General features: G+C 35.9%; 1 protein-coding gene across 1 annotated transcript; it reads right to left on the reverse strand.

Annotated features, from left to right (window-relative positions):
• LOC101738673 (uncharacterized) lies at window positions 1-12,607 on the reverse strand. The gene is made up of 6 exons (XM_012694657.4): window positions 12,391-12,607; window positions 8,595-8,643; window positions 6,037-6,206; window positions 5,211-5,303; window positions 1,960-2,063; window positions 1-1,165 (listed from the first exon to the last, which is right to left on the reverse strand). Exons 1-6 carry the CDS (start codon window positions 12,415-12,417, stop codon window positions 985-987), a joined length of 624 nt encoding a protein of 207 aa, XP_012550111.2. The 5' UTR covers window positions 12,418-12,607; the 3' UTR covers window positions 1-984.
• Window positions 12,608-13,063: the final 456 nt, after the last annotated feature.

A 13,063-nucleotide genomic window follows, 5' to 3' on the forward strand; every position in this document is an offset into this window, starting at 1 on the left:
TTTTTTTTCTCATAATACATTTATTTAATCCATTAAGTTTTCCTATATGATGTAAATTGTTAAATTACTATGACTAGTGAGAAAAAAGTGCCAATTCAACTATAATTATAATAAATGTGTAAAATATAAACATTAATGAAATTTTAACTAAATTCGCAGCTTACTCGGGTGCTTTGCGAAAGCTCTGACATCGACAATACGATTTTAGAATATACATATTTTCGTAATTATTTTATTACATTTATTATCGAATTTATAATTATACGAATATACAATTCCACAATTATTAGTGAAGTTTTTAATAGTTAACCATTTTCCCGGTCCGTATATAATACAATAATTAATTAAATAGGAAAACTGAAATTATACTCCAGTTGACTATTAATATATAGCGCTTAAAATACAAATAATATTCCTTTCCCTCGCTACTGTTAGAAAAGGTACCTAGAAGAGTCAAGTTGGAAAATAACTCCCGGAAAAACTGAACATAAGTAAAAGATAATACTAGAAAAAAGTCACACATATACATATTTTTGTATATCCAGTGTTTTTATTCATTAAAATGTTATTTCAATACATACTTACGTTCGATGGTAAAAACTATAAAAGATACTTTTATATTAGTCAACAAAGGCAAACGTATAACGGGGCTTAATACCACCAATGAATAACAATTTCCACGCATTTTTGTGTTAATGATATTATGCTCACACTTGTCATTAAAATTACACATTGACATTTTAATGACAGCTTTAGCGTCACTATCAAATCGTAATACTACTAACAAACAGGACCTACTGCATAGGAGCTTCCATGAAATAAATAAATAAAATGTTTTTTTATTAGTAGTTGGAAATACACATTTGTTTGCAATACAATGCGTAATTATTGTGTCAAATCCGTCAGAGCTCCGTTGAAGAATGCTCCACGAAATGGATAAAAAGATGGTTATTGACTACCGTCTGCAGTATCGATGTTGTTTAATCATTTCCTTTCTTTTATCTTGTAGTGGCAAGAGCAGCATATAGGAAGCTCAGATTGTATGGTCTCCGTACCATTTTTGCCGTCATCCACCAGGAATTCCCATACGCTGTACTTCTGCTTGCAGAAGGTTACGATGTCTGGAGTCAGATTTAGGTCCACGAAGCAAGTGCCTCCGACTTGTCTGGAAATGAAAAATAAAATAAAGTTACAAGCCTCAAAAAAATACGATTCAAAAGCGAAAGCTGAAATAAAATTACTTTCTTGCGTTTTGTTTAGGATAATAAAGCCGTAAAATAATAATAATAAAATGTATTTTCGTTGGTTATTACTTAATACGCGTGAAAACGCGTTTTTTTTCCCGTACATATGCTGATAGCCTTGACAGGCTATTTCCTCTCCTTGGCGTGTAGGTGAGATCACGGGGCTCAATCTGGGAGTGTTGCTAACACTGGCCATAGGAAGAGCAATGCTTCGCGGAATATACCACACGCTCGGAAGCGTGATCCACTGAGAAGATCCGGCGAGAAACTCAGTGGGCTGTGTCTATGGGTTAATTTACTCGAGCCTTCGTCGCAAGCGACGGGTTCGGCGAGAACAGTGACAGAAAGCGACGCATCAAGTCTACCCCATCCAATAATTTTCTTATGTGACAGCATGACATAAGTCTGTTTTTTTTAATATAGCAATGTAGGCGTAGAAAACTTTATATTTGCTCCGAGATAGCATGGCACTATTATATTGAGTACTCAGTGCTTAAAGCGGCCTCATTAAATTGTACCAATATTTTTTTTTTTTTTTTTTTTTTTCAAATTGTCACTTTCGCTTCGAAGCGTCAATTTTCCCGTCAAAGAGGTAAGCCATTCATAATAGCCGATATTTATAGTGCTTTTTTGTTTGTTTTGTTTCTTTATGTTTGATTGAATTATGATGTTAATGACGTTTAAAATTAGTGAATTTAATACAATGAATACTCACTTGCAAGTTTCCAATCGTACTTTTTGCAAATAATTCTTTTCAGGCGCCTGAACCACAGTTCGCCAGTCGCCACTTCTGCTTCGCACCAAAAACAGTGGCTCGAACTGAAAACAAATAGATAATAATAATATATTTAGTTATATTTTTGTGATAAATGTAAATTCATTTTCTAAACATTACAAATAATATAATAACAATGATTAACGCGATATTAAGATTAAAAGTAAATTTTTAATTGGGTCTACGACTTGCGAATATCAAAGGAATATGTAATACTAAACTGAAGTATTGTAACTATAATGATATTTTGTTTTAAGCACACTCCTTTGCCTTACACAAAAAAATTAAATTTGTCAAAAAATGTCAATGTCAATTTCATATTGTGCTACACTAAAATTGTCAAAAAGTGTCAACATTAAGCACACGATAAGACTTTTTGGCGGGAACGCGAGGATTGAAGTTGTGTGATTTGTTTCATTTTATCTATTTAGTGTTTCTTCAGGTTTGAATGTGTAACAACGGTGGTTTATTAACTGTTTAATATCTGTGAAAGTGCCCAAATGTGGGAAAATGAAACAAAACCGCTGGACGTAGCTTCTCGAGATCCTCCAAAAAGTCCAATGAAAGAAATCACAGTAAATGACCACCATTTTACTAAGATTATTTTTCATCCCATATCATATTATTATATTATCATAACATATCATAAATTATTATAATTTTTCATAAAAATAAGAATAGGTATAAATTAAAATAAGACTTGACTTAAAGGTCTTAGTTACCAGGTCATAAAATCCCTTAAAAAAATCTTAAGTAATGTAAGCACACGATGAAGATCGTGTTAAATTAATAAATAATAATAAATAAACTCTTTTATTTCGACACATCATAGTCTCAAGTTATTATGCTTAGGAGTTGAAAGCAGTAGGTACGTTACAACTAATTCTCATTAAATATTTACATTTATATAGGCACAGACATAACAGTTTATAGCCATTTTATTCTCTGCTTTGTCAACTGATACATAAACATTTTTTGCTTAGTAGCCACGTCACGTCTTAAGGAGCTTCAAGATTTAGTATTGTCAATAATAAAATTAAATCATGATTTTTTAAACTTAGAAAAAGGTAAAACAGAAGATATACGAAGATATACGTACAGAAGAATACCTAAGCACATAAATGAATCTAAATTTTGAGGCGTCAATAATTGTTTTTTTTTTTATGTAATGGCATTAATGTTGAAGTCTATGGGCTCCGGTTATAATTTATCAAACGGAGGGTTGTGAGTTATTTCACAGATTCACGTAATTACTGTAATTAGGTACCAAAAATGATTTTCCTAGAATAAAAAGCAATTAGCATTAGCATTAGTCTGCTAGTTGTGATGTTAATGTTTAAGTAAACAAGTTTAATGTGACAGCGGTTTATTAATGTGGAAAACGTTTATCAGAATTCCAAATCAAATTACGTATGCGCGCTATGTCACGACATGATACAGCTTTTCTAAAATATATAAACCTACATACATATTTTTTTTAATTTGCGATGACGTGTCGTACGGTTCTTGGAAACAAAAATCAGGTTTGAATTGTATGTATAAAATGTAAATTACAAATGACATTGGTCATTATTGTGACCAATAAACTGGCGTGTTAATTGGTCGTCAAGAGTGTGTCAGTAGCTAGTGTTTTTAACCGACTTTAAAAAAAGCAGGTTCACAGTTCGTCTATCCACGTCGGAAAGCACGGCTGATTTGTGATAGGAATGACCAGTGGGTGGTAACCCTTTAGGATTCACAACTGCCTCAATAATGCTATAGTATGTAAATCCGGTGTCTCTTAAAAAGGCTAGCTATTTGTGACACCAAGCGTGGATAATGTTGTTCAAACTTGGGGTAGAATATTTACTGTCTTACTACCTACATAGAAAACATTTTCATCTCGAGTTTGGAAAACATAAAAAAAAAACGTTTTCGTCTCGACTTTGGAATTACGAACAAACGTTATAAAAATCATTGAACGAGAGACCAAATGAAAAACTAGTAGGTATTTGACAAAAACTAATGATACTTCATACTTTTTTAATTTAATTTATGTTGTAATTATTAATTTTCGACGAAATCAATTTTAATGTTTTTATTATTTAAATTCCCGAGGTTGTTGTTGCTGTGTCTTTATCGTTCCGAATGAAATTGTTAACATTAACAAACCGGTCGCAAGTTTTCCGCTGTTTTTGCGTTTATCGTTTTAGCTTATACTAAAGATGTGATAGCAGAGTCGCGCAGGTGCCAATCCAAGGAAGGGCAGATGCAATTATGTAATTATATACCAATAGGGACTCAAATACTAGAGATTCTGGTACCGCCTTTTTCAGATTATATATAATGATACCTATTGAATATTTTAGAATGATTGAACAATAAAAGACTTAATTGCGTTTTCGCTAATTTACTAAGATAACAACATTTAAAGCCTGTAATCTCTTTTTTAAATAGTATTAATAATTATGTAAACCTGAATTACCCTCTACACTGAATGACAGACAGGTCAGTGATTCCGTCCGAATAAAAAAAAACTTTTTTTAAAACTAAAGAGATTGAAAGGTTTTAAATACTAAAGGATATTTCTTTCTTTTTTTTACATTCTTTCTTTACTCTTTCTTACTTTTCGGTTTCCTTTCTTTACATATAAACACGCTAGTTCCTCGCTTACTGCGAATATCGACTTGTGCGCGAATACATCAAAGAGGTAGAATCAAAATTAAAATGATTGTTTTTCATTAATGATCGCAAAATATAGAGCCCAATAGGAAGATTTAACATTCGCTCGTGGAGATTGGCAATAGTTAGATCGTGTCCATCCACCAGGTACTGTTTCCAACAACCCGCCAAAGTCCTACAGGTTTGTTTTAATGTTTGATAAAATGACTTTTACGATTGTAAACAAAACCATAAAAAACTATACAGTATTCGAAACATAGGAAATAATATAATGTAAAGAAAAATGTTTGATTCAACCCTAACCCGTACACAGCCCACTGAGTTTCGCCGGATCTTCTCAGTGGGTCGCGTTTCCGATCCGGTGGTAGATTCTGCGAACTGCTCTTGCTAAAGCCAGTGTTAGCAACGTCCACAGGTTAGAGCCCCGTGAGCTCACCTATTACGTCGACATAGTCTCTCAAGGCTACCAGCGTAGGTAGGGAAAAAAAGTGATTCAAATTTATAAGTAGCTAATTTACTTTTGCACATACCGTAATGTCAGTCGGGCAGTTATCCTCCGCGTCCGGGTCTCCTTGTCTGTCCCCAAAAGCTTCTATAACCAGATTCGGTTGTGGTTCGTATTCCTGAAACACAATTTTAGGGAATTCATTTATTTTGGGTAACAAACTATACTTGCATTGAATATGTTAAACGTAGGTTTTTTTAATTTTTTTTTATTGCCTAGGTGGGTGGACGTTCTCACAGCCCACCTGGTGTTAAGTGGTTACTGGAGCCCATGGACATCTACAACGTAAATGCGCCACCCACCTTGAGATATAAGTTCTAAGATCTCAGTTTAGTTACAATGGCTGCTCCACCCTTCAAACCGAAACGCATTACTGCTTCACGGCCGAAATAGGCAGGGCGGTGGTACCTACCCGCGCGGACTCAGAAGAGGTCCTACCACCAGTGAAAAGTAAAAGTAAAGTACAGTTTCCACTATAACACAACACATGAGCAGATAGTGAGCCCATAGCTCATGTAACGATTTCGCATTACAATATAGGTACTATGGAATTATAATGTAAATCTATATTTATTTATTAATTATACACATTTTTTTTAAAAGATATTAAAAATTCAATTTAAAAAAAACACTATATTAAAATTGATTGCCGCTGATGGTGGTATCTACGACACAAAACACTAGTGGTTAGGACTCCACAGTGAGAAACCTCCTCACAATACGCGCAGTATCGAGGATAATTCCCTTCTGTATCAGACCCCTAACCCAGCTGGATAACGAAAGTTTCTTAAGGTGTTGATCGAATTTTTCGTTATCAATTTATTTATTAACATTACTATAATAAAACTCACGGTGTCCTTAAACATATCGTTGAAGCGTGCCTGTGGATAATCTGGTGGTTTGATGGTGCAGAAGTTTTTGTCCCGACACTCTTCAGGTACGCCGCTGTCCGGACTCCCGTACCGATTACCCACGTCCTGGATAGGACCGGGGTACTTTAGCGGTACATAATCTTTTTCTCCTGGTTAAGAAGAAAATTAAAATTTTTGTTATTTTAAAATTCGATGTATTATCGACAAATCAATTAATGGATTGGTAGCGAGTAAAATTTTGGTATGATTGTATTATATTATTGTTGGAGTATTGCTGATAATGTTATTCTTAATTAAGATATTTTGCTTTCATAATTAATAAATACGTAACGATTTGTGATTTTCTTGAATTAGTTCGATACGCTAATTAAAAATATGCGAAGAGCACTTTGTTTTATTTATTTCCAAGCTTCGTTATTTTTAAAAGATAATTATATTGTTTGATAAGGTTTTTTAATTTTTCAAAGTAAAATTTACTGAAAAATAAATAAACGATTCATTATAATATGTTCACGATTGACTTCCACGGTGAAGGAATAATATTATGTAATAAAAATCAAACCCGCAAAATTATAATTTGCGTCATTACTGGTGGTAGGACTTCTTGCGAGTTCGCACGGGTAGGTACCACCACCCTGCATATTTCTTTTTTTTTATTGCCCTTGTAGGCAGACGAGCATACGGCCCACCTAATGGTGAGTGGTTACCGTCGCCCATGGACTTTAGCAATGCCAGGGGCAGAGCCAAGCCGCTGCCTACCGTTTAATACTCTCCACAAGCCTCGTTTGAAGAAGGCGTGCCGTTCTGCCGTGAAGTAGTAATGAAGAAGGCGTGCCGTTCTGCCGTGAAGCAGTAATGCGTTTCTGTTTGAGCAGGGGGAGGGGAGCCGTTGTAACTATACTGAGACTTTAGAACTTATATCTCAAGGTGGGTGGTGCATTTATGTTGTAGATGTCCATGGGCTCCAGTAACCACTTAACACCAGGTGGGCTGTGAGCTCGTCCACACATTTAAGCAATAAAAAAAAAGAAAAAAAAAGTTGTTATCTCGATAGGATGTGGGATATGGTTGATGGCAAAAGACCTAGCGACCGATAAGCTCGGTGTTCGGATGACCCAGTGGCGACTCTCACTGGCCCAAGGCTAATCCCACACTAGTCCTCGTGAAAAAAAAATTACCATACCAAGATCACTATTATGTATTCCTCTTAAGACCGATCTGTTATTATATACTAAAAGGTCACGATTTCACGTAATTCGAGCGTTTTTTTTATAAAGAAATCATCATATTTTTATTCATTAAATATAAATTGCAGATCAATAAATTTTATTATTCAACCGGTTTATGTTATTTTTCGAGTACTTGTTTAAGTAAGATGCAATAATATCATATCGTATGTAAATAGGCAAGAGCGAGACAAAATCCTTAGACAAACAAAATTATATGGGTCGTATAGTTCACAGTAATAAATAACGCTTGTTTATCAATCAATTAGATGCATTTGTGGCTTAGCAAAATAGAACTTGTTCATTATTATTAAAGTGGCTACAAATCACAAAAAAAGGTCACAGGCGGGCGCATCACGATGCTCAGAAATGAGCGATCGACTGAAGGAGGAGGAGGACTTAAGTTTATGGATCTGTCGTGTCTAATATTGCTTAAATGGGTGGACGAGCTCACGTCCCACCCGGTGTTAAAATGTTACCGGAGCCCATAGACATCTACATCGTAAATGCCGCCACTTATCTTGAGATATGAGTTCTAAGGTCTCAGTTTTTACAGTGCTTCACGGCAGAAATAGGCACGGTGGTGGATATCTACCCGTGCGGACTCACAAGACGTCCTACCACCAGTAATTACGCAAATTATAATTTTGCGGGTTTGATTTGATCATCAAGCAGTAGTATTACTCACTTGAGCGAGTCTTCAATGAACTAATACAATTTGGCACTGTTGTTGTTGACAGTTGACAATGTGGCACAAAATGTCGAAATACTAACTACATACAAATACATATAAGGACTTTCATGTGTTCGAATGCAAAGTTTTGTTATCACGGACGACTAGATTTTATATCTTTTTGTTGCCTTTGTAGGTAGATGAGCATACGGCCCGCCTGATGGTAAGTGGTTACCGTCGCTCGTGCACTACAGCAATTCTAAGGGCACAGTCAAGTCGCAGTCTACAATTCGTGAACATATTCCTAGTGAACATTATAATATTGTGCTACTAATCTATCAAATTATTAATTTTTAATTATTGTTTTCTTTACAGTGTCGGTTACCACGAAAATACAGCCCACTGAGTTTCTAGCCGGACCTTCTTAGTGGGACGCGATTCCGATCCGGCGGTAGATTCTGCGAAGCACTGCTCTTGTTAGGGTCAGTGTTAGCAACATTTCCGGTTTGAACCCCGAATGCTCGCTCATCTATACGCTAGGGTGAAGCTGAAATAGCCCCTCCAAGCTATCAGCATAGGCAAGAGATTCTTTTTTAATGAAAATACTAAATATTATGTAATGTGCGATTTTAACTTACTTTGCTTCCTATCAAGCTCCTTAGCAAAGCTTAAGGCGCAGATGGATATCTGAAACAAATTATAAATATATAAATTAGGTGAATAAAATTTTATTTAAAAGTAAGGATAAAAAAAATAGAGATCACTAACCACAGACCTATTTTGCTGTTGTCTATGGGCGTCGGCAGCTACATACGTACGTTTTATAAGGAAAATAAAAACACAATACGGTTTTTCAAGGAGAGCGACATAAAACCCAGTCTTAAACAGTTACGCCAAAAAATCGTAACTTCATTTTACGGTACATAATTTGAAGCAAGGTTGGTTTCTAAGGATTTCCCAGGCGGCGTTTATTGTTCTAAAGTAACATAGGACATGTACGTGCTCAGTCCATCTTCTCATGTTGCGTCATGCATACAAAGTATATTAATGTATGAGCACTAGCTACCTACTATCTAGCTTTATATTTTACCTTTTTTAATCCACCTACTGTCTAGTTATGGTAATCTTCTAACATTTTCTCGAAAGATGCGTGAAATAAAACATTAATAAATTTCCTATTTTCTTTATGACTGCCTCGGGGTTAGCGCCCCACATTGCGGCGCCTAGGGTCGTGGGTTCCATTCTCACATCGGGCAAACATTGTGAGATGGGCAGGTTTGTTTACTTTTATTTGGGCGTTTATTATCTATATACTTAACGCTATGTATTTAACTCTGGTACCGCGGATTGCCGTGCGTGCTTTGTTCAAATTTTTTAAGCTATTGCATAGCTTCTATCGCGGCGACTGAATCAAGAAATTCCGTAACGAAAATAATCTGACACCCCCACTACGCCTACTATGTAGCTCGCGTTCAACACATTCACACGTTGCGCTGGTGTAGTGTTTGTGAATAAGCGCGCGGCGTGACGTCGCACTGCATGAGCATCATGAAAAGTCTGCCCAACTCTCTCTCACGCGGTCTAGCTTATGAGTGTGAAGGGGACAGTTAATGTTTTGCTTTTGTTAATATTTATAAATATAGCGTGGTCTTACTTTTATTATTGTTTTAATATTAAATTATTATTGTCTAATTGTAATTGCATAAGTTGATAAAAAATGCTTTGCAATAACTTTACCCCGGCATGCGCGGCAGTCCCCGAGTGCCATACGTCTTTTTTTATTTTTGTTTGCTAAGTTCACATATACAAAAATTGTCATTTATGTTAGTGTCACATTGTCTTACATGTTTTTAATAAGCTTTAGGAAGCTTTTTCTGTGTATCGCTATAAACACAGCCTATTGAACAAATGTATCTGCTTTTTGACTGTTCTTTGAATATATGTTTTGGTGTGCAATAAGTTTATTGTCTCTCTCTCTCTCTCTCTCTCTCTTTAAACACAAGAGCATAATTGCTAATCAATTGAAATATCTACGTCATACTTCAAGTTAATCAGCATTGACACTTGGTTCCGCTGTTCTGTGACTGGAAGGCCTCGAAATCTTTTATACATTTATGTCAAAAAAACGAAAAGTCAACCTTCACCCATGCCTTTAATATTGTACATAATATATTGCCAACATCCCACTGCCCAGTTTGAACACATTGCACGTGTATATTCGAGTTTCAGAGATCATACCACGTGTCGCTAATATCTACCTATGCTTTGGGCAAACATAGAAGATTAGGTACAAAACCTATAATATAATATAGACCTATAATAGTTGCATACCAATTCCTAACCTTGAGTTACAAGAATTACTAGTTCCAACGAAACGTTACGTGCTTGCTTATTATAATAATTATAATCAATAAAAAATATCTAACTCATTATACTTGACACGATCTGACAAATGGTATAAGTAACCCAGTTTGAAGAAAGGGTATCGTAACGCTCTGGTAATAGAGTTCATTTCAGACTTGAGACTCGTTACGAGAAGCTATTGATACTAGCAGTGATTCAAATCAAAGTCAAGATTAAATTAAAATAACAGATTTTCCTCCTCTAGACGAAAGCGGCAGAAACAGTAGGAATAGTGTGCAGAGAAAATTCTGCAAATTATTATTTATCAATTAAGAATTTTCTCAAATTTTTTTTTTTTTTGCTTAGCTGTGTGGACGATCTCACAGCCCACCTTATGCTAAGTGGTCACTGGATCCCATAGACATTTACAACGTAAATGCGCCACACACCTTGACCTTACTTTGAATATAAACCAATTTTATATTATAGCGATTATTAGATGCCATTAGGTTTCTTTTCTTCTATTTAGTTAACCATTATCGACAACAATGAAGCATGAAGTTAGATGTGTTCGGATTAGCATGAAAGTTAGCCCAAATCAGTTTTCTAATCATAGTTCTCTTTAGGATCAAATATGACCAAAAAAAGATGGTCATTATCCAATTCAGATCCAACGAAGTATTCTTCGGAGAATGAGAATTAACAGTGATGACTATCCTATGTGTATGTGAAAATATTTCTATGACAATTGAGGATTGTAAATAGCAAAAGAGGTCTGTACTATGACTATTACCTATTTGCTGCGCCTTTGCTCACCTAACTGAAAAAAGGTATCTATCATAGATAATACACATATTATTTAAATATAGGTACATATTTTTTTTTTTTATTGCTTAGATAGGTAGACGAGCTCGCAGCCCACCTGGTGTTAAGTGGTTACTGGAGACCATAGACATCTACTACGTAAATGTGCTACCCACCTTGAGACATAAGTTCTAAGGTCTCAAGTATAGTTACTTACTCTACTTAGTCTACTATGTTGTGAGATCTGCAACGATTTGTATGAAATAGGTCGCGGCCGTGTATCGTGTACAGACTACGGTATGTCAGAAACTTTCCCTGAAGCGCTTAAAGATGCGTAACGTCTCAACTAAATTAGAAAGACGACGCGTGCACAGAACACGGACAAAAAAACCATTTTCCATATTTAATGTACCGTAGATTTTTATTTATTGCTAAGGTGTGTGAACGAGCTCACAGCCCACCTGGTGTTAAGTGGTTACTGGAGCCCATAGACATCTACATCGTAAATGCGCCACATACCTCGAGATATAAGTTCTAAGGTCTCAGTATAGTTACAACGGCTGCCCCACCCTTCAAACCGAAACGCATCACTGCTTCACGGCAGAAATAGATGGGGCGGTGGTACCTACCCGTGCGAACTCACAAGAGATACTACCACCAGTAAAATTCATAGATGACGATAATAAGAGACGAAACCAGTACTCAATAATGGAGCTGCAACTGATTTTAGCGTTATCTATTCGAAGCAATAAACATTTAGGCCGAAATGCCGAGTTAGTAAAACACAAAACCGGGAAAAAAGTATCACTTAGTCTAGCAAATTGTTTTTGAAAAAGAGATCAGATCATATAATATTATATATTAACTAGCCATACTCGCCTGCTTCACTGGGCATTTAAAATTAACTTTATTATTTATTGTAATTATTATTAGGGAGTCCAACACTCATATAAATACTGGCCTATCCATTGACTACATGTATTTTCTACATGGATACCAAGCTTCAAGTCAATCGGATGCATGGTTCAGTAGTTATAACAGAACATCCTTAAAAACCACTGTAGATTCATATATTAATTAGTATAGATTCAAAATATTGTAAGCGCTTTACGGAAGGTCGTGCAAAAATAAAACGTTGAACAGTAAATAAATACATAAATAATGCTACATACACACATATTATAGTGAGCGGATAAACAAACAATTGTTTTTCGCAAAAACACGCGAATTCTTCAATGTTTATGGTCTATTAGTAAACAATTTATGTGCAAACAAAGAAAAACTTACAAGCAAAAAACAAAATCCGGTGTACATAATGTCGAACAGGTTTTTAGCACAACGTACTTGAGAGGCGTTTGATTTCGTCGGGCTCGCGGTGTGCACTAAGATAAATACGAGACGTTTTAACTTCAAGTAGCTTGGAACCGGTCGTCTCTTTCGTGTCTCTCAGTTTAATTTTCCACACGGAATGACGTTCACTTGATTCAATCAAAACCACAAATGTGTTATTAAAACGCGGCGCTTATGACGCGCTAATTATTTTGTTTTTTCCTACCCTAGTAGCCTCGAGGAGCAGCAGATGGAGGGAAATCGTACAGGACAAACTGATGCAGCGGGGGAGTCACGACCCTCAGTAATGAGGAAAACGACGCGAGGAGGGAGGAGGAGGAGCCTCGAGGGGGAATCCAAGCTTCACTGGACGTGTTGGCAAGATTAGGGGATTCAGCCTGGCGACTTTACTAACACTAGCCCTAGTAAGAGCAGTGCTTCGCTGAAGCAGCCCGTGGATCGGTATCGCGACCCACTGAGAAAATCCGGCGAGAAACTCAATAGGCTGTGTTTTTGAGTTGATTTCCAGGATGACCCATTGATAAAACACGTACAATGAACGCCAATAGTATTTTTGTTGGGGTTTTTTTCCTACCTATTCTAGTAACCTCGATGGGCTATTCTAAATTCG

Source organism: Bombyx mori, chromosome 9 (genome assembly GCF_030269925.1).
Source record: "Bombyx mori chromosome 9, ASM3026992v2".
Lineage (NCBI taxonomy): Eukaryota > Metazoa > Arthropoda > Insecta > Lepidoptera > Bombycidae > Bombyx > Bombyx mori.